General features: G+C 37.4%; 1 protein-coding gene across 1 annotated transcript in view; it reads right to left on the bottom strand.

Moving 5' to 3' along the window:
• NPAT (nuclear protein, ataxia-telangiectasia locus) overlaps window positions 1–21,054 on the bottom strand; it is a 21,999-nt gene extending 945 nt beyond the window's left edge. The window contains exons 1-18 of the mRNA XM_009890924.1: window positions 21,039–21,054; window positions 20,307–20,425; window positions 18,652–18,712; window positions 16,559–16,631; window positions 16,041–16,081; window positions 14,839–15,069; window positions 14,241–14,325; window positions 12,999–13,087; window positions 12,865–12,866; window positions 12,384–12,475; window positions 12,212–12,299; window positions 10,348–10,444; window positions 9,704–9,835; window positions 7,206–8,897; window positions 5,413–5,528; window positions 5,151–5,259; window positions 3,925–3,982; window positions 874–2,029 (exon numbers count right to left, since the gene is read on the bottom strand). Of these exons, the coding sequence (XP_009889226.1) occupies window positions 874–2,029; window positions 3,925–3,982; window positions 5,151–5,259; window positions 5,413–5,528; window positions 7,206–8,897; window positions 9,704–9,835; window positions 10,348–10,444; window positions 12,212–12,299; window positions 12,384–12,475; window positions 12,865–12,866; window positions 12,999–13,087; window positions 14,241–14,325; window positions 14,839–15,069; window positions 16,041–16,081; window positions 16,559–16,631; window positions 18,652–18,712; window positions 20,307–20,425; window positions 21,039–21,054 (4,257 nt within the window). The remainder of the gene's footprint in view (window positions 1–873; window positions 2,030–3,924; window positions 3,983–5,150; window positions 5,260–5,412; window positions 5,529–7,205; window positions 8,898–9,703; window positions 9,836–10,347; window positions 10,445–12,211; window positions 12,300–12,383; window positions 12,476–12,864; window positions 12,867–12,998; window positions 13,088–14,240; window positions 14,326–14,838; window positions 15,070–16,040; window positions 16,082–16,558; window positions 16,632–18,651; window positions 18,713–20,306; window positions 20,426–21,038) is intronic.
• Window positions 21,055–22,163: the final 1,109 nt, after the last annotated feature.

The raw sequence follows: 22,163 nt of genomic DNA, 5'->3' as shown, positions 1-22,163 counted from the left end.
AAAATTCTGTAGCTTCTTTTTCTGTAGGCGAGGAAAAGAACAGCTGTGTTAAATACAAAGAACTGGGGGGTACTGAAGAGCATTCCTTTCTTCCTCACCCTTCCATCTGTCTCCTAGACGGAACTGCACAAAGTACACCCAGAGATCCGAGACTGGAACGTTTCGTGTGCCCCCAGGGTACCACGGCGTGGAGCTGGGACAGGAGCTGAGCTGTGGGCTTCAGCAGTAGCCCCCCCAGAGGCCAGCCACGGCCTCTCAGCTCTGGTCACATACGCAGCATGAGTAACAGAGCGTTTTTCAGCTACTGTATTTCAGGAGTATGCTATAACTAAGCGTGGGGAATTACGGAGTTATACTGTCTCTCCTTTTTGATTATTTACTTATGCCATCTTTTCATGTCTCACACCTTTGCTATTTGCCACTACAGCCCCATGTCAAAGGCACTGTGCTGCAGACTACAGAGACTGGAAATACACAAAGTGTAGACTCCTAGTCCTGGTGGTAAATGAGGATAAGAACAGCTTGCACTTCAGTAAGACCTAGTTTGAGTTTGGCCTAATTCTTACATTCAATCTAGAAACTTAGACTGGTTAGAATTCAGAAACTCATCACATTTCAAAAGAAATAATTTGATTTTCACGGGTACATGCAGAGAGTCAACAGGAGTTATTTGCATGTATCTGAAGACTACGCTAATCTTAATAAAACCTAGTTCGGAGCGGGCTGAAGAGGCAAAGTTAGTAAAACTGACAAATATAAATAGGATGTCAAGGATTTGGACTAGCACTTCTGAACCATCCCATTATAAATAATACATACATATAGATGACTAATATATATTTTTTAAAATAAAAAGCAAATGGCTGTACTTGCCTTTATTTTCTTCTTTTTTGATGGTGTTGGAGAGCTTTGAAGGTCTTTCCTATTTGCAGAACGAGAATTTCTCTCGCCCTCATTCAAGTCCTCTAGTTTCCTTTTCTTTACTGTGCTCCTTAAAGATCTGAACTGTTGAGTATTGTCCTTCAGGGGGGTTGCCGTGCTAGTCCTTGCGATAGCCGCCCGTGACAGTATCATCAGCGTGTGAGCAGCCATACTGACACTATTTTCGCTACCTGTTTCACTAGCGGGGCTGCAGGCAGGCAAGTCTGGCGTAGCAGGGGGTACCATTATTCTAGGGGTCGTGCTGTCCTCGTTGAAGCGCCGACAGGTTGGTGTCCGTACGCTATCTGTAGTATCATCTGTATGCCTGTCCCCAACTCCAGATGGCGTACGGGGTACTGGCAATTCTCCATTTTCAACTGTTTTACTAGTTGGGCTATGCCACTGAATGTCTTGCAACATTTCCACGCATTGTTTAGTGAATGGACTTGACAGGCAAAGGCCTTGGCTGGAAACTTTAGCTGGTTCTCGTTTTGGCTCCTTCGAAGATAAAGAAACAGGCACTGAAGATTTGCTATTCCCATTCGACAGCGACCCTTGCTTTTTGTTCAGCTCTTGTACTGAAGTAACTGTCTTCTCACTCCATAAGCTAACGCTTTGTTGGCCATTTGAGAGTTTGGCAGTGTCCTGGTTCTTCTGTTTTTCATCAGTATCGCGTCGTAATTCATTTTCCTTATTTGCTGTAGTCTTGTGGAAGGGATCTAACGGAAGTCCTGCAGTTGCCACCTTCCGCTCGGGCTGTGGCTCCTTTGCAGATGCGCTTCTGTTGCTACCAACTTCTGGCTTACACAGAATTCGAGGCAACGTTTTATCTTTCTCTCTCTTTGCTACCTGTGCCTTAGCAGAGGACGACGCAGAATCAACAGCAAATAAAGTATTTTCATTTCTTTCTTTCTGGGATAAACTCTTAGTAGTCTGAATTTGGGCGTTTCCTCCTGGAGCAGGTAGGACATTATCAAAGCAAAGCACTCTCCTGTGACTTTCACTTTGTCTTGAATTTGAGCTTGTGCTCTCCACTGGTGCAACAGGTAAGTTCTCCTCCACCTTCCTTCCTAGTTCTGCAGTGATAAGTTTGTCTGAGTTTCCAGTCCTGAAAATGAGATGAAAACACCTCAGCAACATACTTGTTCTTACTAGACGAGTTCATTTGAGCTGGTTGGAAGTCCCCACCTGCCCCTCAAAACATCTGTTTAAAGCTCTCTCCACCTTATCAAATTGTCAAGACCAGGAGTAAGGGATGACAACTGCGGAAAGCTCAGAGAAGGCCAAAAAGGATGACAAAAATGTATGAAACAGTCTGTACAAAGAACAATTAGGTACACTGGGGCTCTTCAGACCGGAAAGAGAGATGACTGAGGGGAAATGCAACAGAACTCTGGGAAAAAAAGCCAACAAAAAGGAAACTATATGCTGCATCTCCCAGTGGAAGAACTAGGGGCATCAAGTAAAACTAGTATCAGGTTCAAAACAAAACAAGGAGCTTTGGACACTGCATGTAATTAAGCTTGGGAACTTTTTACCCTGGGATATTTGTGGATGCTGGTAGTATACTTGAGTTCAAAAAGAAACTAAGCACACTCATGACAGGATAGTCCATCCCAGAATCTGGTTGTGGCTCTGGCAGTCCTTGGAGCTGAAACTGCTAAGATGCTGTCAGAATATTCTGGGCAATATCATCATGCATGTGCCTTGTGCTCTGCCCTCTGCATCTGCTGTTGGTGATGGCATACAGAGCAAGACAAGCAGCTTTCATTGGGCATCTGGACAAGAACATACATACAGGCTCCCTGGGGCTCGGTCTCCACCTGACAGCCAGCCACATTAGTTTCAAAAAGCCACCACTGCACTGTAGTGATGTCAAAAGAAAAATGCTTCTGCTCTGTCAGCTCATACCACTGCTATGTCTGTGCCCTGTTCCTGGCTTATGCTGCATTTCCCAGAGAGGCTTCCTTCTGCGTATTTATCTGTGCTAGTAAGGCTTTCCCCATGCAGATAAGCCTTTATGGTTTAGAAAAGGAAAAGTCAAATTAACTTTGGGATGGTAACTTTGGGATGGTAAAGAAGGTATGGGTGGTAGCAGTTTGTTTGAGATGAGACAGAGGGCAGAGAGTAGAAATGAGAAAGCACATCTCTTTACAGGGAACATTTTGCTCTCTTTGCTATGCAAAACACATGTCTGTAGATCAATCAAAATTAACAGAAAGCTGAATTATCAAAATTATTTTATCCCAAATCTTGCTTCTGTGGTTTTTACAAAATCACTAATTTTTGCATGCATGTATACTGTATACCTTGGTATACATTGGCTGTTTTGTTTTTTTTTTTTAAATAATTTGATTTTATTGTTCCCGTTTTCCTCCACTTTTCCAACATTTCAACTGAGTTCTGAATAGGTAGATTTTTTAAAGTATGTTTTATTTTCACAGTAAAAGAACTTTTCACTTGTAATATTTGAACTGAACCTCTTATCGCCTTTTGCTCATTCCAACATCCTTTTGTTTCCTAAGTCCATTAATGACACAGTCACTATGGAAGACTTACTTTCTTCTCTCTCACTTGCTCAACAGAAGACTAGTACCTATCCCGATTAGCAATTAAATTATATTTATCAATATATGTAATAGAAGGGTTTAGTCATCAAAATCTTCCAGTAAATGTAACAGGTAATTTCTCCTAGCTTGGACTCTGCTCAAACAATTTTTATTTGGTAACTGAGATGGGCTTAAATAAACACAAAGACACACAACAATAACGAAGGAACAGTAACAGCAGCATCCTGGCACAGGCTTGTCATTAATACATCCCTGCACCGGTACTAACACACACCTACATCAATACTCCTAGCAGATAGACAGGAGGGAAAAAAAAAAGGGGGGGTACTGCTCATGCCACTGTTAAAAAGGCTGTCCTCCTCCCAGTCAATACAGTACGAAGAAATTCATGGCAGGAAAAAGAAAGCAAGTTTGAATACCTAGCACTACTGACCTTTGTGTTCGAGAATTTGTATGGTTCAAAGGCTCAGCTCCACTTGGTACCAGTTTTCCTGGAACAACAGATGAAGTGTTAATAAACTACAGTATTCCGAGTAAATCATCTCACAGTTCGCACAATGACATTTGTAGACGTGGCGCTTAGGGACATGGTTTAGCGATGGACTTGGCAGTCTTAGGTTAATGGTTGGACTCAATGATCAAAGGATCTTTTCCAACCTAAACGATTCTATGATTCTATGACATTTCACCTGACAGAGAATCAATACAGAAAAAGCCAGCAACAAGACTCTGCAACCTTTTCATAATTTTCAAATTTACAGATTAATAGATTAGCAAAGGCCACCAACTAAGCATAAAGCAGCAGCTTGCTTGCTGTCTACACTCACATAACACATGGTCCTGGCAAGACAAAATCAACTAAGCTGGACTTCCAAATGCACAGCAGGCATTTCCAAGTAGAAGGGAAATAACCACAGGGAACTCTCAGTTACCCATCAGCAAACCAGAATGCAGTCTAACGCCACCATCCTAGCTTTTTCTTAATTTGCAGCTTCATTCTATTTTCATTTTTATGTGCAATCTAAAAAAGGTAGATAGGCTAATGCACAAGTTGTCCTTATAGCTCAATTTATTTTGCATTTTCAATTATTTTTCTTTAGTCCCTCCCAACACTGAGAAATGAATGTAACTCCAGTCTTGTTTCAATTTCCTATTTAAAGAAGCAGGGTCTCAATGAAATGAATACACAGAAGTGTATACCTGAAATAGGAAAAAGAAAACAGAGTGTATTTTTTTTTTATAAATATGCAACATTTCTATTAAATATTTTCCTTAATGTATGTTTAGAATTGCTGACTTTTCTAATAACGTCTGTATTTCCATGTGGCTTCATTTTGATGGCAGCAGTACACTGCACTTACAAGCAATGAAATGAAAAATAACCAGAAATATGAAGAAATGTACTTTTTTTTAAACTGCATTAGAACCTTGAAACATTAAATTTCCAAAATAAACTTGACCCCAAATCTGGAATTATTTAATATGCTAGAAGTCGTATTTGTAAATTGAGCAAATATAGTTACAGGCCTCTCTCAAAGCCATCCCAGCAGTTACCCTGCAGAGGAGCGTTGGTATTTACAAAACTTTACACCTCAGAACTGACATGTCTGTAGATACCCCACTGTTCTTCTGCCCTTCTCAAAAACACAAGGCGGATACCTGCATTAGTCTTATTTCTTGCTCCAGGAATCTTTTGTGATTTGGGAGGGATGGGAAGCTTTGGGACACTTCTGTTGCACACGGGATTAGCCACAGGCATATGCAGAACCTTGAAAGAATCATAATATTCCATTACAATTAACCAAAAGACTGTTTATCACTGCAGGTTTAATTTTGAAAAAAAAAAACCAACCCCAAACACACACAAAACCAAAAAAAACCAACCAAAAAACCAACCAAATATTAATTTGTGGTTTGCTACCTGGCGGGCAGGTGCTGAGAATGTATTTCCGTTTTGTCCTACTACTGAGAGAGGTATCATCCCCACCATTCCTTGCAAAACAGGTTGCACTGGAGATGCAATTATAATGGCAGAACCTAGAAAATATCAGTGTCAAAATTGTACGGAAACCAAAAGACTTCAGTGAAAAGAAAAGCTTCAAGACAAGATTTCTTAAAATTACGCATGGTCAAACCTGTGGCAATAAAAGCTCTAGCTATTTTAAAAACATCACAGTCTTTACTGTATATCGCTACTAGAAAATCAGGTAGTAACTGTTATTTTTAGTTCAAACTGGATTCTTTAATTAAACTGTTTTCTTTTTTAAGAAACGTTTCAAAATTAAGCTTGAAGTGTAACATACCCATGTTAAGGCTTGAACTTTAATTTAATTTATATAAAAAAACAGAAAAAGTAACATCAAATAGCTCATTTTGCTGCTTAGCAAAACTAAACTAGTATTTCCATCCTATTCCCTACGATCAGTTGTTAAAGGAATTTATTTTTTTTCCTTCTAGTGCACCCTTAACACCTTCCTTTTAAGAGCACACAAGAAGTTGGGAAAGGCTAGTTTTGTCTGTATGTACATATCTAATGTATATTCCTGACTGGTAGGAGGTGTTAAATGTAGTACATGAAGACTTTAGTGAATTAGTGGCTTTGAAATCAGCTATTAACAAAAAAAGAAAAAAAAAAAAAAAGCACAATGATACTAATTTGGACTATTTAAGCTGAAGTTTCCTACTTAACTATTTAAATCATAGTTAAAACAGTTGCTATATATGGGAATTATAAAACAAGGAAACTATTATAGCACGTTAATTGAAAAGTGAATTAAAAATTCAAGAAGTGAAAGAAAAACTAATTCCACACAGCTCTTTGGTTACATGAGCACCACCAGGAAAAATATCAAATGCAGAAGAATGAGCAGACTTCTATTTCTGTCCCTGTGAAAAAAGCCTGAAGACAATAGCTGCATAAAGAAATCGTAACAATAGAAGAGGCCAGCGCGCTAAGATCCTCCACATACTGTTGTGCTGACTTCTGACCACAAGAAAACAACTGCACGCAGAAATTAAAGGATAACCACAATAAGTTTTTAGTTTTGGAAATAAATCTAGATGTGTTGATTATAACCAGTTTATAGTTAGGTTTAACATTTTCAAAAGCACTTAAAATTTCTATCACTGTAGTAATACAAATGCTTGCACCAGGAGAGATTACATATTATACATTATATATATATATATATATATATAATATTACACTTTTGTATCTGTCTAAATGTACTTCTAGTGTAGACTAGGTCTCTGGAAAATGAAACAAAACAAAACAAAGTAGTAATTTGGGAAGGAGTATCTACATCTAAGGCAGTTATCTAAACTAAATATGGGTACCCATAACATAGCATTCTATTTATAACAGGAATCTCATTAAAACAAACAAACCAAACTGCTTTATTTAGCTGAAACAACAGAATCTTTTCTAGTGTAAGCCCAAATATGCTTTCTAAATTTATCACTGCTAAAATTATACAATTTAAGCTTCTGAAATATGAGGCTATTTTTTTCAAAGCAGCCTGGTCAGTGACTCTTTGTAGTTCTTATTTCATTTTCAGTAGCAACTAATATACTCAAAAAATACATAACTGCTGGCTAGTTTCAAGGGACAGATAGAGCGGTGCTTAAAAATTTACTTTTAATGCACTAACAAAAAAAGAATAAAAATGGCATATAAATACCATACTTCCAATCATTTTCTAATCATGAGATTACCTTGTGGGAAGTTTGGGGAGACAGTCTGGTTTGCTGCAAATGCATTGGTGGATCTAGGAGGAGTCCGTAACTGTTGTACAGCTGGAGCTTGGGCAGCAAGCGGCATAGAACTGCTGGGCAATACAACTACATTTGATGGTGTTACAGCTGTGCCCAAGGCAGCTGGATCAGTCACACAAGTGGCTATATAAAGGTTATTTGAATTCCCAAAAGCTGTGCTTGTTGCTGGCATCAACTGTATAAATCCCCCTTCCTTGGAAAGATTAGTTGTACCTGCAACTGAAAAACCAGTGCAGTCTTCATTCTGAGTGTTAACTGAGGTGACCACAGGATCCTTAGGTCTAAGCATAAGAAGATTCTGCTCTGCCAAAGCTGAATCCACATTTTTTTCTGTGTCTTCTGAAGTCAGACATTTGGACAGGCCTGTGGTTTTAGTTGGGGATTTGGCTGGAGAAGACAATATTATAGTCGGCAAATTTTCTCCTGTGATGCTGGAAACAGCATTATTTAACTCTGTGTCTGATGAAATAAACGGATCATCGCTGATGATGATCTTGAGGGACATTATATTAGAAGGATCAACATCCATTGGTTGACTACTAGAAGACACACCGCTTATACTTTTGGCCTCTGTACCTGACTCATCTGTTGAGGATGCCGTTTCTGGGAGAGGAGACTGGCATATTTCAGATGTAGTAAGATTATTTTCGGTTGATACTACAGAAATTTCTGTACATGCATCATCACCAGAAGAGAAATATATATTATCAGCATCTACTTTTGTAGAAGATGAAGGTTCTTGCATTTCCCCTTGTGCTCCTTCTAAGTTTGACAGTCCTGAAGAGAGGTTAAAATCTTTCCTACAAGGCTTATCAAGTGTATGCTGATCATTCGAGTAAGGTTTGTTAGAAGTATCGACAACTTCAAGCTGCAACTCTGTTTTGTCAAGATCCGAAATCTTCGCTGCAGATCCTGCAGCACAGTCTGACTGTGTACTCTGTTCCTGATGGCTGGAGCAGTGGCTAGAGTTCTGTAAAATACCAGGTAAGGCAGCTGTATCATTTGTTACAGCCTGTTCTTTTCCCGCATCCCCTGATGGGCTAGAAATTGATGAACTGTTTTTTCTCCGCAGCACACTGTGGCCAGGGCTCCCATCAGAAGGGCTTTTAGTAAGTGTTTTTTCAGATAGTGATGTATCTGGTGATAAGTGACACTTACTTCCGGAATGTGTGTTGTTTTCACTGGCTGTAGTACCTTCTGCCAGTGAAATCAAAGAAATCTGTGGACTACCAGAATGAACATATTCTAAATTAGGACTACTTTGAGCGCTATGACCTGGTGGGCCTTTTTCAATTTCCATAGCTCTTTCACTTTCAGATACTAATGCACACGACTCTTTTTTAGGGTAAGAATCTCCACAGTGTTCATTACATTCGCTATCGGAACTCTGTCTCTTGTTAGGTTCAGTCAAACCAGGTACAGAGTCCAACGCAATTTCAAGCTCTCCAATATGTTCAGGGGTAACGGTTTTCAGTACTTCAGTCTGCTTCCTTGGCCTACAATTTCCATGCAACTGTTCGTTGGTTGTATTTCTCTTAGCCATATCATCATCGTTAACGCTGGTCTTCAAGGTGCACGACGCTTCTCCTAACTGAAAACCTTTACAGGATAGTGATTCTCCAGAATTATCACCTGTCAGACAGAGAATAAATTAGTTCCATAATTATTAGAACAGATGATCCTTTTACAGCATTTTAGAAGCAACTTATCAGTTCAATGGAAAACTGTTTCACATGAAACTAAGTGGGAATAACACTACTCATCCTTACTTTCAAGCTGAGTGGAAAGTATATGAAACATTTGGTTATACACATTAGGCAATCTGGCAAGTCAGTTTGTACATAAATAATAAGCGTACGCATAATAAGCAAATAGCTCAAGTCACTAAATCAGATTCCCAGAAGCACAAAAAAAAAAATCTCAGGATAAAGACCTCTTGGCTCTGTTTCTCATATACTTCCCCTAAAAATCTGCTACTGATGGACTACTGTTAAGAATGAGGTAGACAGACTAAACATACCTTCTGCCCAGAGTAAGACTCTTTTTGTGTATTAATTAACCAATACATTACACAATATAGAAAAAAGATTAATATGGTTAGATGTAAAATATTACCTTTATGTGTTCCACAATTAATATTGTAAAGTATCTCTGTTTTCAGTAAGAAAACAGATTTGCAGATATTCTGGTTTCATTTAGGAGCTTACCAAATACAACTTGTACGTATGCTGATAGACTACTGTTAAATTTAATAGACTGAAACTTTCTAAAAGACTAGCTGTATTTCTATGTTCATGCAACCTAAATGTCAGATTGGATATTACCACTGAAAACAGAAAGACTGAAATGTAAAAGTGGTCTGAAAATATTTTCATAATGAAAAGTGAACAGACTAGAAGTGATCTTAAAGAAAAAAAAAGCAACAAAAAACCACCTACATCTACTGGTTTCTTCTGTTCCTAAAGAACTTTCAAGTGTTTCCAGGTTATCCTCATCCACCAGGATTGCATTTTCTACTCCACTCTGATCAGAAATACCAGCAGGTAAGTTTTTGTTTACCTTGCTCTTTCCTATTTTCAAAATAAAACACCAAGAATGATTAAATACGTCATTTTACACACAAATGTGATTATTACATTATAAATGAAGCATGGAGATTTCAAATTCAAGGAATGCCATCTAAACTCAAAGAACTATTAGTCTATATTCACTACAAATCCAGAAATAGCGTAAAAACATCCTTATATTTTATGTGAGGATATCCCTAACCAGACAAATAGAAAAATTTTACAACAGCATAGAAAAACAAGTATGAACTATCATCCTTTAGACCAGAACAGTCTAAAATAACAGCAATAAAAATCACCGAGCCAGCACAAAACCAGAATTTCAGAAAATGCTGTACTTTATAGTCATATATCTCAATGTATATAAAAATCTAATTCTGAATTCAGGGACAGAGATGCCATACAGTCTACTTCTCTTGCAGAAGAGGCCTGCTGAAATATCAGGCAATATTTAGGAAAACTCGTCATTCATGATGCTTTATAGTAATGGTACAATTGAGTATAATATACCCTACCATAATCAAACAAGTCAAAGAGTGCCTGAAAAGCTGGATCCGATTCTGTCTGTTCTAGAATGTCCTGTATGGCCTCTTCCGACATATGAATTTCACCCTGAGAAAAGACAAGATATACAGGACTGTTAGACAGTTACTTTCATAACTTAAAGAAAAACAGACAAGAATTGTTTTCTTTTCAGATTGTTTTTAGTTCAATTACTTCTGATCAGCACAGAAACATAAAGACTAATGCTGGAAGCATCTCTGCCACAGATTTAATGGCTGTTAAAAAATATTAGTGACTGAAGTTTAAGAAATAAAGTCCCCCAAAACCCAAACATCTTTGTCAGACATTACACCCTGCACATGCATATTGGAGTATTCTCCATATAACAACCTGCATTGTTTAAGAAGGACTAAATCTTGAACTACACTGGAAGCTTAAGCAGATGGTATGAACGCTGTGAGCCTGCATTAGCCAATCACAGTAAAAAAAAAAATAATCCCCCAATTAAGCCTAATTTCTTGGGGTTTTGTATATCTGGAAAACAATGCTAAGCAAACAGAAGTTTTATGTTCTAGAACATGTAATGAGTAAATGAAATAACTTCCAACTGCTTTTCTGTGGAAGGCACAGCTACATAGGACACTGCTTTAAGGTTCTTGTTTGAGCTGATCTGCTGGTAGCAGCCCAGGAAGAAAATGCACAGGGCCCTCAGTGCATATTCAAGTGTTCAAATACAAAATTTCTCCTGACTTCCTGGAGATTCTCTAAGCACTCTACAACTTATGATATGGTGGTTGTAAGGCTGGATACCCCATGCGATATGCTTGATTATTTTGTCTCAGCTACTCTAACTAAACCAATAAGCTGCTTCAATTTTGTTCTGTGCAGAAAAATGGAATACAGCTTTTCAGCCCCATATTTTGACAAAAATTGACCTAAAAATCACCCAATGACAGAAGAATAGCCTTTAAAAACCAGACACCTCTACTTCATAAACAGGCAACTGCCTCTACTCTCCTGCCCTTTTTATGAGCGCCATGAAGATTATAATTCCCTCATTAAGAGTCCTCTATAACACTGTGATTGCCAGCTTGATGGTTGTAGGAGAATGAAGGGAGAACACTAGAAGTTTAGTTTGTAGAAGTAGAATGTGTATTTCCTCCAAAAGCAAGAAAACATTAAATTTAAAGGAAAAGCGTCCTTAGTTAGGCTCCAAAGACATTTTCTCTTGCTATACTAGACAATTCATGTTTGTCTTACAGCAAATCAGAAAATCAGATCAGACTAAGCATGTTTGGAGACCACAAGATATTTTAAATTCCTTTTTCTTTTACAAGGCTATTGATCAGATTCCCAGTCAGAAGCTGGTACCCAGTTACTGGTACCAAAGATCCAGTGACAACAGACAGCTGGTGACTGTGGGACTGCATACACAGATCTCAGTCCGAGGGAAACACTGACAGCTAACGACTGCCAGAAGCGGCCCTACTTCCTTGGCTTTTGACCCTCCTGCACACTACTGCTGCCTTGTACAGGTACTGGGAACGACTTCAGAGCGCTAAACTGGCTCAAAACTAACCCCAGCAAAATATTAGTATCCTGTCAGTTCAGGTCCTCAAAAGCTGCCCACCACCATACAACAAGGTAAGAGTTAATGCCTATGCAAGGGAAGTGGTGGAACTGCCCCTGGGCAGAAGCCAGCCATTAGATAGATTTAGCTGTATTGTAAAACAAAGAAACAAATAAAAACAAAGAAGAGAAAGAGGAGAGCAATCTCAGATATCAGACAGTAGACAGAGGTTCAGCATAGTTCCCACACCTGATCACTCATGTGCCTGGTCTTCAAAAAATGTAAACGGGGCAATCCACACCTACCTGAAGTCCAAGGATTTCATCAATTGAAGTCTCCTGTTCCGTGGGACCACTATCTGCCTGCTTAGGGGCCTGAGCGACGTTGCCATCACTGGGAACACAATAGTCCTTAGTTCAGAACTCAAAAATAAATCAAATAAGAATACCTATGAAGTTTAGAGGTTCCTTTTATTACCTGCCCAGGATTTTGTTAATGTTCTCAGCAAGCTTCTCCTGAAGAGATTTGTTGCTCAAGATTTTTTCTCTGGCATTTTCAATAACCAGTTGCTGGAAAACACAGTTTTAAAGTGGTCATGTTTCCATTTTTATCATCACTATAAAAGGAGCATGAATTTTCAACTTACCAGTAAAAAAAATTCAACACAGAACACTCTTTATAACAGAGAGACAGCCAATCCGTGACTGCATGACACAGCTACGAAAATCATCCCAAAACATTCCTGTACTTCTACTCTCCTAAAGTACAGCAAGGCTTATTGTGTCTTCTGGTTTCCATTCTCTGAAAAATTACTGTATTCTGACAGCTTACAGGTATCTTAGCAAAGCAAATAAATCAAGGGAAAAAAACCCCTCTACACAGTGATGCCATCCTCTCTAGTTTAGTACACAGAAGAGCTAGTTCAAATACAAGACTAAATTTATCTTCTAAAGTTAACTTCTACAATACCCAAGACACACAACATGTAAAAGACTAGTTCTCCTTAGTCTGATTAGTTTCTTAATGTAAATATCTTCCATAAGTATATACTCACTGGGAAGTTACCATCTATGAATTCTTCAAGTGGCTCACTTTCTATTACTACTTCATCAGGGTCTTGAGAACTTTTAGCTGCTGAAAGAGGTCCAGATGTTGCAACACTTTTCCTCTTCTGAGATTCACTGGAACATTCCAGGAAATGTATGATGTGTTTTGTGAGAACATAGCAAACAATAGACATAATGGTCAGTAAATCAAGTGTTTCTCTTCCTTCTTAGTAAACGAAAGATTTTAATCAACAGCAAATTAATTACATACTGGAAACACAATAAAAACTGATATCTGTTTCATTACATCATATGCACACATTGTGTTTGACTTCATAGAAGTTATAAACAAATACACAGAGACTGTGAGTAAAGAGCGTAATGGCAAATTGAATTCCATGCTCACTATTCTGTATTCTTCCCCTTCCAGTACATGTTACTTTAACTGGTGGTATAGGTTCTAATTAATGGCCACTCAAGAAAAACATTTGAGCATCACCACTGAAAATAAAGCTCTCTCAAGGAGCAGGTGTTGTCAAAGAAGCAAACAAATGTTAGGTTGCATAAAAATTTAGATGATGAATAGGAAATGTAATGCTTTTATATGAAATCATGGTATAGGCTCTTCTGAGACCACCAATCACCAGTCGCACTTAAGTCACATATACAAAAAAGTCATGCAAGAATAGAGAAGACTTGGAAAAAGTATAAGTGAGTAATGGTCTGGAAAAATTATAAGCAAAAACACTTTTTGGGCTTTAGTCAGTGGTAAAGACAATAAATGAAATACAAAGATTAGTCAACTCATTAAAAACAAGAGGACACTGGAATAAAAGAATAAAAAAAATGTGAAATTGGTGTAAGAACAGTTATTCATACTAAAATAGTGTGAATATGAAAGTTTTTGCTGACAAAATTTACAGAAGCCAACAGTTCTTCTAAGTTAAAACCAGACAAAATGTACACTTATATCAATATTGAGAATTTTCATAATTGATAAGGATATTTTGGAAGGAATATCAAATCTCAGGCTCCAAGATTATTTGCCTATGTCTAATACTAGAATAGTGTAAAGACTGGCTATATGTAATAAAGAAGCACAAGTAGCCTCCTGTCAGTCTAGTGTTAAGTTCTTTGACTTTCCTTTCCTTTGTGAAACATCACACACTGGCCACTCTCAGCGGATCTTAAATGTGAAACACTCTACCACCTCAGAAAATTTAGAACACTGCATTATCCCTGAATGATCTGGAACAACAACAACAAAAAAAACCAACTCCCTTTTTACCTTTTTCGCCTTCCTGGAGAAAGCAAGTTTGAGTGAAGCTTTCGTTCTTGTGATACTGGAACTTGAATGTGTATGAAATCTCCTGCTTTATAATGGGGAAAAAAAAAGAAAAAGAAAAAGATCATGATGCCAGTACCTTTTCCAGTGACGTTGTTGAAGCACTACAGAAATCTACACATTACTTATTATGTTCCAATCGATTCCTGGGCATTAATACAAAATAATTTGGTATTATCATGAAAATGAGAACCACTCCTTTTAAATATAACCTGAGGAAAACATCCGCTTGATGGGAATCATCCCTGTCTGCTAAAACAAGTGTTTTGGGTGAGGGTGAGAACACAGAATAGAATAATGACAAATTAATGCACTTCTGATCTCTGGACCCATCTGAGCAAGCAAGCATGCAAGAGCTGTTTCTCTTTTGGGCACTCATTTTATTTTAATCACTTGAACCAGTCTGAACAGCTAAGGGAAGAACGCATGAATTTTCTGAAACTTTTTTGGTGGAAGATGATTAGCCCTGGCTTTAGAAAACTTCCATCTATATCCACAGATTTTTCACAGAAAAAAAGGTTTAAAAAAGCGTGCAACTTACTGCTGATCTTGTTTTCTTGGGTTTGTGACTGGTGAACAAACAACGTATTCAGTCTTGTCTGTGACATGCTTTGATTTATTGTTGGCCTGTGAATAACTTGAGGAGATACAATAGAAGAGGAATTCTGTGGCCCTGACTGATGGGCTACTGACAACAATCCTGAGTTTGCAGGAGTCGACTGCTGGAGCATTCTTTGTCTTTTCATTTCTACAATTCCACTTCTTGTACGTGCTAGAGATAATAAAGACAAGATGAAAATATACGATAAAGGAATTTAAAAAGATTTCTGATTTTCCAAGTCCTAAATAAGGATGTTTCATTGAAACTTTTTTGTGCTTCAACAACTAATTCATGAAACTCAAAAAGTAAGCAACACCCATCTCTGTCTTCTGTGTTACAGGTTTGAGCCAGAACAATTCAAGAAGTTCAGCCAATCTACAGACGTTGTAAACGTGCTTGTATCAATCCTTAAATATTTACAGGAATAACTCATACCAAAAAGATATTTCATTACATAATACAGCACTTACATAATTGACCTTAACTGAAATAGCTAAACTGGTGTAAGTTTGCATTTCTTTATCAGACTAAACCTGACAAATTTAAACATCAGAACACTTGATCCATTGAATCTCAGATCCAAGAACAATCGCTACCTATGTTTCACAGTCTCTTTTCTCACACAAGTTACTCAGTAGAAGTACTACAGTACTTTTTTAAAATTTTTAAATAATTATTTAAATAATTATTTTTTAAATAATTATTTCAAGATTGTAATACATTTTTATATTCCCCTTCTACAGAAATTAAACTGCATCATAAGTATACTGGTTATGTTTTCAGTTCCTCCTATGAACCACAAATTAAGTCAACAGCTTCAGGACCAAAGCAGCAGTTTTTAAACCTTTTAACCGTGTAAACTTCTGAAAAGTTTTCAGCAGAGAAGAAAATGCTATATAGAGAATTTAAGCCCCTTGCAAAAAGCTCAGCTTTTCTTATTTGCCTTTCTTGATCATTACATTAACCCACAAACTGCAGTGAAGACAAAAGAAATGCCAAAAAAAACACTGCAGAAGAGATTTGACAACATTTTAAGAGTAAGGATGCATTACTGATTGCTGCAGCATTCCCCTCTTTTTTCCCAAAACAGGTAATTTGAAGATAAAGCCTGTTGATCCCACGGAATTGGTTCAGTTACTTACTCCTTTGATTAGCCGAAAATCCTGTGGAATTCTGCATGCTCCTAAAAAATAAAGCAGGTGACAAATAAAAGGAGCACAACGGAAACACTCAGCTACACAGTGCGACAGTATTTATCATATGGTGAATGTCAGTCATAATCCCAACCACACATTACTTCAGAAAGCTTCAATCTGCTGATTGTTATTTTCATTCTTTCAAACAATGGTCACAGATCCTTCAAATTAAGCTTACTGTTATATTTTTGATTAAGTAACCACAATGGTATTGAGTTTTAAATGAGTCATAGTATATTGTTTTATTACAGGAAGGCAACATACACTATTGACCTACTTATCTGCTGGTCCTGCCTTAAAATCCTGAAACATCTACTCAACTCTCACATACCCATCTTTTTCACCATCTCTCAGAGGCAACACAGAGCAAAACCATTCTCATGCAATGATAAGGGGAGTTGATCAACATAAGGACTCACTCTTAAGAGTGAAATTTTACTTTATTGATTTCAAAACTGTATTACCTGATCTGAGAAAGTGTATAGTCTAATTTTTTCCACAGAGATGACATCATTGCTGGAACTTCATTTGTTGTTTCTAAAGTAAACCATAAAAAAAAATTAGATGCCTAAACCAGACACACGTTGAGAAAAAGTAAAATCACAAGAAAAATAATTATTATTAAATATTATATGTGTTTCAGACATCATCTAACTTTAGGTGTCTAGTTGCCTTCTTAATACTCTGATAATTAGAGAGCCCTAACTCCTAATTTAAGAACTTTGATTGATATGAACACACACTCATCATGGATACAGTTCCCAGTTTTAGAAGCCTAAATGAAACTGAGGCAAAGACATTAATGATGTTAATTCTCAATGGAATCTGCACATGGTGTTGAGTCCTGGGCAAATGCATGCTAACCTAACTCACTTCTGGAAATGGTGTTCATATTCCCAAGTTATTTATGCGCTTTTGAAAATTGTAACCTGGCAGACAGGCCTTTAAAAGCAATGGTTTATTTTAAGATGTCACCCAAACAGGTAAAAACACTTGGTATTTTTGAAGCACAGAACATTAAAGTATAAATGGGAAGAAATACGCAGAACAATCTATAAAGTTTTTCAAGGTGCCAAGTACAAAGTATTTTGAAGAAAGCATGTTTGTGTCTTAGTTACCATTTCTGTTTAACTTAGTGTGAAAGGAAAAAAACAGAATCACAGAATTTTCAGAGTTGGAAGGGACCTCTAGAGATCATCTAGTCCAACTCCCCTGATAAAGCAGGATTGCCCAGAGCACATTACTCAGGACTGCATCCAGGCAGGTCTTGAAAATCTCCAGAGAAGGAGACTCCACACCCTCCCTGGGCAGCCTGTGCCAGTGCTCTGCCACCTGAACTGTAAAGAAGTCTTTTCGTGTGTTGGAACGGCCCTTCCTCTGTTCCAACTTGCACCCATTGCCCCTCGTCCTGTCACTGGGAACCACTGAGAAGAGTGTGGCTCCATCCTCCTTCAACCCACCCTTTAGATATTTGTAAGTAGTAATAAGGTCTCCCCTCAGCCTTCTCTTCTCCAGGCTAAAGAGTCCCAGCTCTCTCAGCCTTTCCTCGTAAGGGAGATGCTCCAATCCCTCAATCATCTTGGTTGCCCTTCGCTGGACTCTCTCCAGCAGTTCCCTGTCCCTCTTGAACTGAGGAGCCATTCAGAAACCTTCCAAACATTCAGAAATGTTCTAAACATGATCTTAAATTGCAAGTCTTAGAACCAAGAACCACTAAAATCTGATCAGACAACACGTATCCAAAAATTGTAAGACTTGTCAACATTTAGAAGCTCAATAACTGCTTTTAAAAAACAGGAAGTGCTCTGTCTCTAATATTCATGCAAAATATTAAGTTATTCTGAAACTGTTTTAATTAATTTTAAAAGCCAGACAAGAAACATTTCACACCACAGAACTCTTTCTGGTTATTTCATAGAATCGTAGAGTATCCCAAGTTGGAAGGGACCCATAAGGATCATCGAGTCCAACTCCAAGCTCCTCACAGGACTACCTAAAACTAAACCTTAGAACTAAAAGCATCGTCCAGATGCTCCTTGAACTCTGACAGGCGTGGTGTTGTGACCACTTCCCTGGGGAGCCTGTCCCAGTGACCAACCACCCTCCTAGTGAAGAACTTTTTCCTAATGTCCAAACTGAACCTCCCCTGATGCAGCTTCTTTCCATTTCCGTGTGTCCTGTCACCGGTCACCAGAGAGAGGAGATCAGCACCTCTCCCTCCTACTTACAGTAGAAACAATAAACAGTATAATTTTACAAGCATAAACCTATACATTTTGCACACTTTATTATATCTTTATGCTTTTTTACATTAGAAGTTCTGCTCAAATTTGAAGTGAAATTACATGCTGAAAAATCCAAACTACGATAATTAATTTTGCTCACAAGATGCTGACCTAATTGTCTGTTGTCAGCATAATATGGAAATCTTCAACTTCTAGCATAGATAGGGGGATTGCTCTAAGTTCAAACACAGGTGGAGATATTACCTCTTCCTCAAGGAGTTCACAACAGATAAATAAGAAAATTAAAATAAAATCTCATTCTGAAGGCTTACCTTTTGTTTTCATGGCTACGTATTCATTAAGAATAGTTGTCAAGTTTTTTCCACACAAGGACTGGAAAAAAAACACTGATCTTAGAATCTTCACTAATAACTTATATTTCATCTGCAGTATCACGTTATATTTAAGCAGTTCTTTAGAAGACTACACCATGCTGGCCCTCAACACAAGGAACTGTACTTTAAGCCGCTGGTGCTGAGTTGTCTCAAACTAGGTAGAGAGAAATCTATGGAACAAAATGCCATTATGAACACAAAATCTGAAGTGCTTCATCTCATTGCTCAACACTGGTATAGCATAACTCACCTTTGTTATTATGGAATAAAAACACAAAAATAAGACTATCAGCAGCTGTAACAGAGTAATGAGAATGTACCATTGTGGAACGCAACATGCGTTAAGAGACAAATGTGAAGAGAACTTCTGTCTAAAGTAAAATTTGTAACAGTCACACAGAATTAACTTTCATGTCATATTTACTTGTGCTGCTATTTTAGGTGAAACAAAGAATTAAGATTCTAAGGTTTTCACTATCATGTTGCACCTTCTTATTTTGTTTACTAGTGGGAACTCTACAGGGTATGAAAAATACATAGCAAGTATTTCGAGCTGCAGTGGGATTTTTTTCTTAGATGCTATCATATCATCACTTTTCTATGAAAAATAGCAAAAATGATTTTACTGAGAAAAGAAAGATAACGAAAAGCTTTCAGAATCTGGATAATCTGTTTACATTTGTTTTTTCTAATTTTTGCTGGCCATAGCTTGGTTCTCAGTTCCCTGCCCCCGAAGAACAGATGACTGAACCTTGTAAATGAAATAAGTTCAATGGTCTGTTTTGAATGCATCAAGACCTCGGATCTCAGAAAAGATTTCCACATATTTTTAGGTACTGCGCACAAAATCCCAGACGATATAGTTAACTGATATATTAGAACAATGAAATGGAAAACAGGAAGAAGATGCACATATGAACATTAAAAGGTTGATACACAGCAATATCTAAACCCTGTAATTTGTATACTGTATTAAAAATACCATTTTGGATATGTTAAAAATGCAAAGTATCTAATTACCCTGTAGCTATATGCACCTATCTACATACGTAACTACACACTGTATATATGCACACCCAAAGTTCCACATTTCACCTGGGACAAAGCAGATGACACAGATCAAAGAGGAAGCTGAACTGAAACACAGTTTTTGTCAACAGAATTTGGTAGCTTTAGATAAAGCTGAGGTATCTTACCCAAATATTTAACATGTACTTGAAATGGAACGTTACCGGCTGACCTGTCTATGATAGGAAAGCGATCTCCAATAAATTACAAGAGCAGCCCTGAAATCAATAAAACCCTTGCGACACTCTTCCATAAATCAACCTCAAAGCTATGAAGCAGTCTAAACGTAATATGCTGAAACCAATTTGCATATTTTACACTTAAATGTTTCTTAGCAACATTAAATACTAGAAACCAAGTTATTGTTAATACCACAGGATGCAACAACAAAAAGAACAGAGGGGACAATCTAACTAACCATTTCAAACAGCATTTGAGAAATAATTGTTACACAGAGAAATCTCAGTGTTCTTTTCCATGGATGTAAGACAATTTAACTTCCTGCTTTGCAAATACAAACTCACCAGCAAACAGGCTGGAATAATCCCATCCTCTGTACAGTGCTCTGCATATTCTTTCAAATCTGAGCTTTCCAAAATAAATTCACGGCAGGTAGCTAGAAGTTTTTCCTGTTGTAAATATCCTGCAACAGATCAGACAGAAAATTTTGCTATTTCGTTCATTACTTCTGCTCAATACACATCAACATAAACAGCTGCACACAGTGTTGAAATAATCAGGTAAAGATGTGTATGTTATACGAGGAAAGTATATTTTGAAAGAGCCCACATCTTGCAAAATATTTCTTTAATAGTTAAAACCAGAAAAAGCACAAAATATTATTGATAGTATACTGCATTTACAAACTATTCAAGACTGGAAGTGAGGCAAATTTTCTGATTGATCTTTAGTTCAGACAATGCTGTACGGACAAGAAAATAAAAGCTCAAACAACCCAGTGTGATAATTAAACAGAATTCTACAATACTTTGTTAATAAAATGCATTGCTACGTTACAATAACTCTCCATGCATCCTTCCATTTCAAAACAGGTAAAACCTGTGCAGCTATTACAATAGTGTGTAAGATTTATTTTAAAAATTGGCATTGTACAAAAATTAATAACAGAAAAAGGTTTTCTCCCCCCACTTACTGTAATTTTCATTTCAAATAGATGTACTAGCTGCAACTTGTGCACTGTACACACCCCAAGACTCATTAGTTACCTTAACATGAAATATACTGAAAAAGCTTACTTTTCCAAAATTCCATTCCTCAGCAAATATGTTCTGCTTTAATCAAACTTTTTAAGCCCTACTTTAATCTTCAGTACTCATAACATGAAAAGATAGAAACAGACCAATCTAATTGAAGGATTCTAGAACAAAGAATCACAAAAGAAAATGTCTCTTCTTTCTTGCTTGTAGCAGAACTGAACATGCAATGTTTTAAAGAAAGGATAAAACATGTGCCTAATTATACAATGCAGAATATATGTATGTTAGCATATGTATTTCATTGGACCCCTAAGACGGTCCACCTCAGTTCAGGCATGCCTATAGAAAAACGTGGCCTTTAAGTCTGCATGAAGACAAGTATCCTCCAGTGGACCTGGGTATAACTGGAAAAAAAGATAGTATTTCAGACACATAAGCCCTTATTCAGGTCTTCAACAAATAAGCAAGCTTGAAAATTAGACAGTTTGGGAATAACCACTGTGAGTTTAATCACGATGCATAAGCCGATCTATTCAACAGAAAATGTTAGTGGTACCTGTGGAAAGGGTATTTTACGATATATTTTTCAAATGTATTTTGTTAGAAAACTCTCAAGCCACAAACTGTTGGAAGCTGAAAGTGTATTTTGGGAAACACAATTATATGCTAGTCTTATTCCTATCCCCTATACCACCGACTGCTGGCCAGGATGGAAGATGGGCTATCAGGCTAGCTGGAGCTTTGTTATGTGCTAGTATTGCTGTTCTTACAACCAAAATCATCTGGACATTTACATAAAAAGTTGCGAGTTTTCTTTCTGGAACCTACTCCTACAGTATTGCAAGGGATGTCTGAATGCTTGCATACAAGCACATACACCAATTTCCTGTAAAATAAGGCATTCCAAAGTTTAAAAATGCCTGAATTAAGACCTTCTGCGCAACTGAACTGCTTGTGCACACACTGTATAACAACATAACAGTACACAATCTTTAACATCGCCAAAACCAAACTAAAAGTACAAAAGGTACGTTATCTTCTGATCTAGGAATGAGTAAATATTTCGTTCTATCTTAAGAAACGTAACGACACATGTCTAACTCATCATACACATTCACTCTTATATTAATTAGAAAAAGATACATTTTCCTCTGTATTTTTCTA

This window comes from Charadrius vociferus, unplaced genomic scaffold (assembly GCF_000708025.1).
Source record: "Charadrius vociferus isolate BGI_N301 unplaced genomic scaffold, ASM70802v2 scaffold118, whole genome shotgun sequence".
Taxonomy (NCBI): Eukaryota; Metazoa; Chordata; class Aves; order Charadriiformes; family Charadriidae; genus Charadrius; species Charadrius vociferus.
The sequence above is the reverse complement of the archived record's forward strand: the minus strand, read 5'-3'. Positions and strand labels throughout refer to the sequence as shown.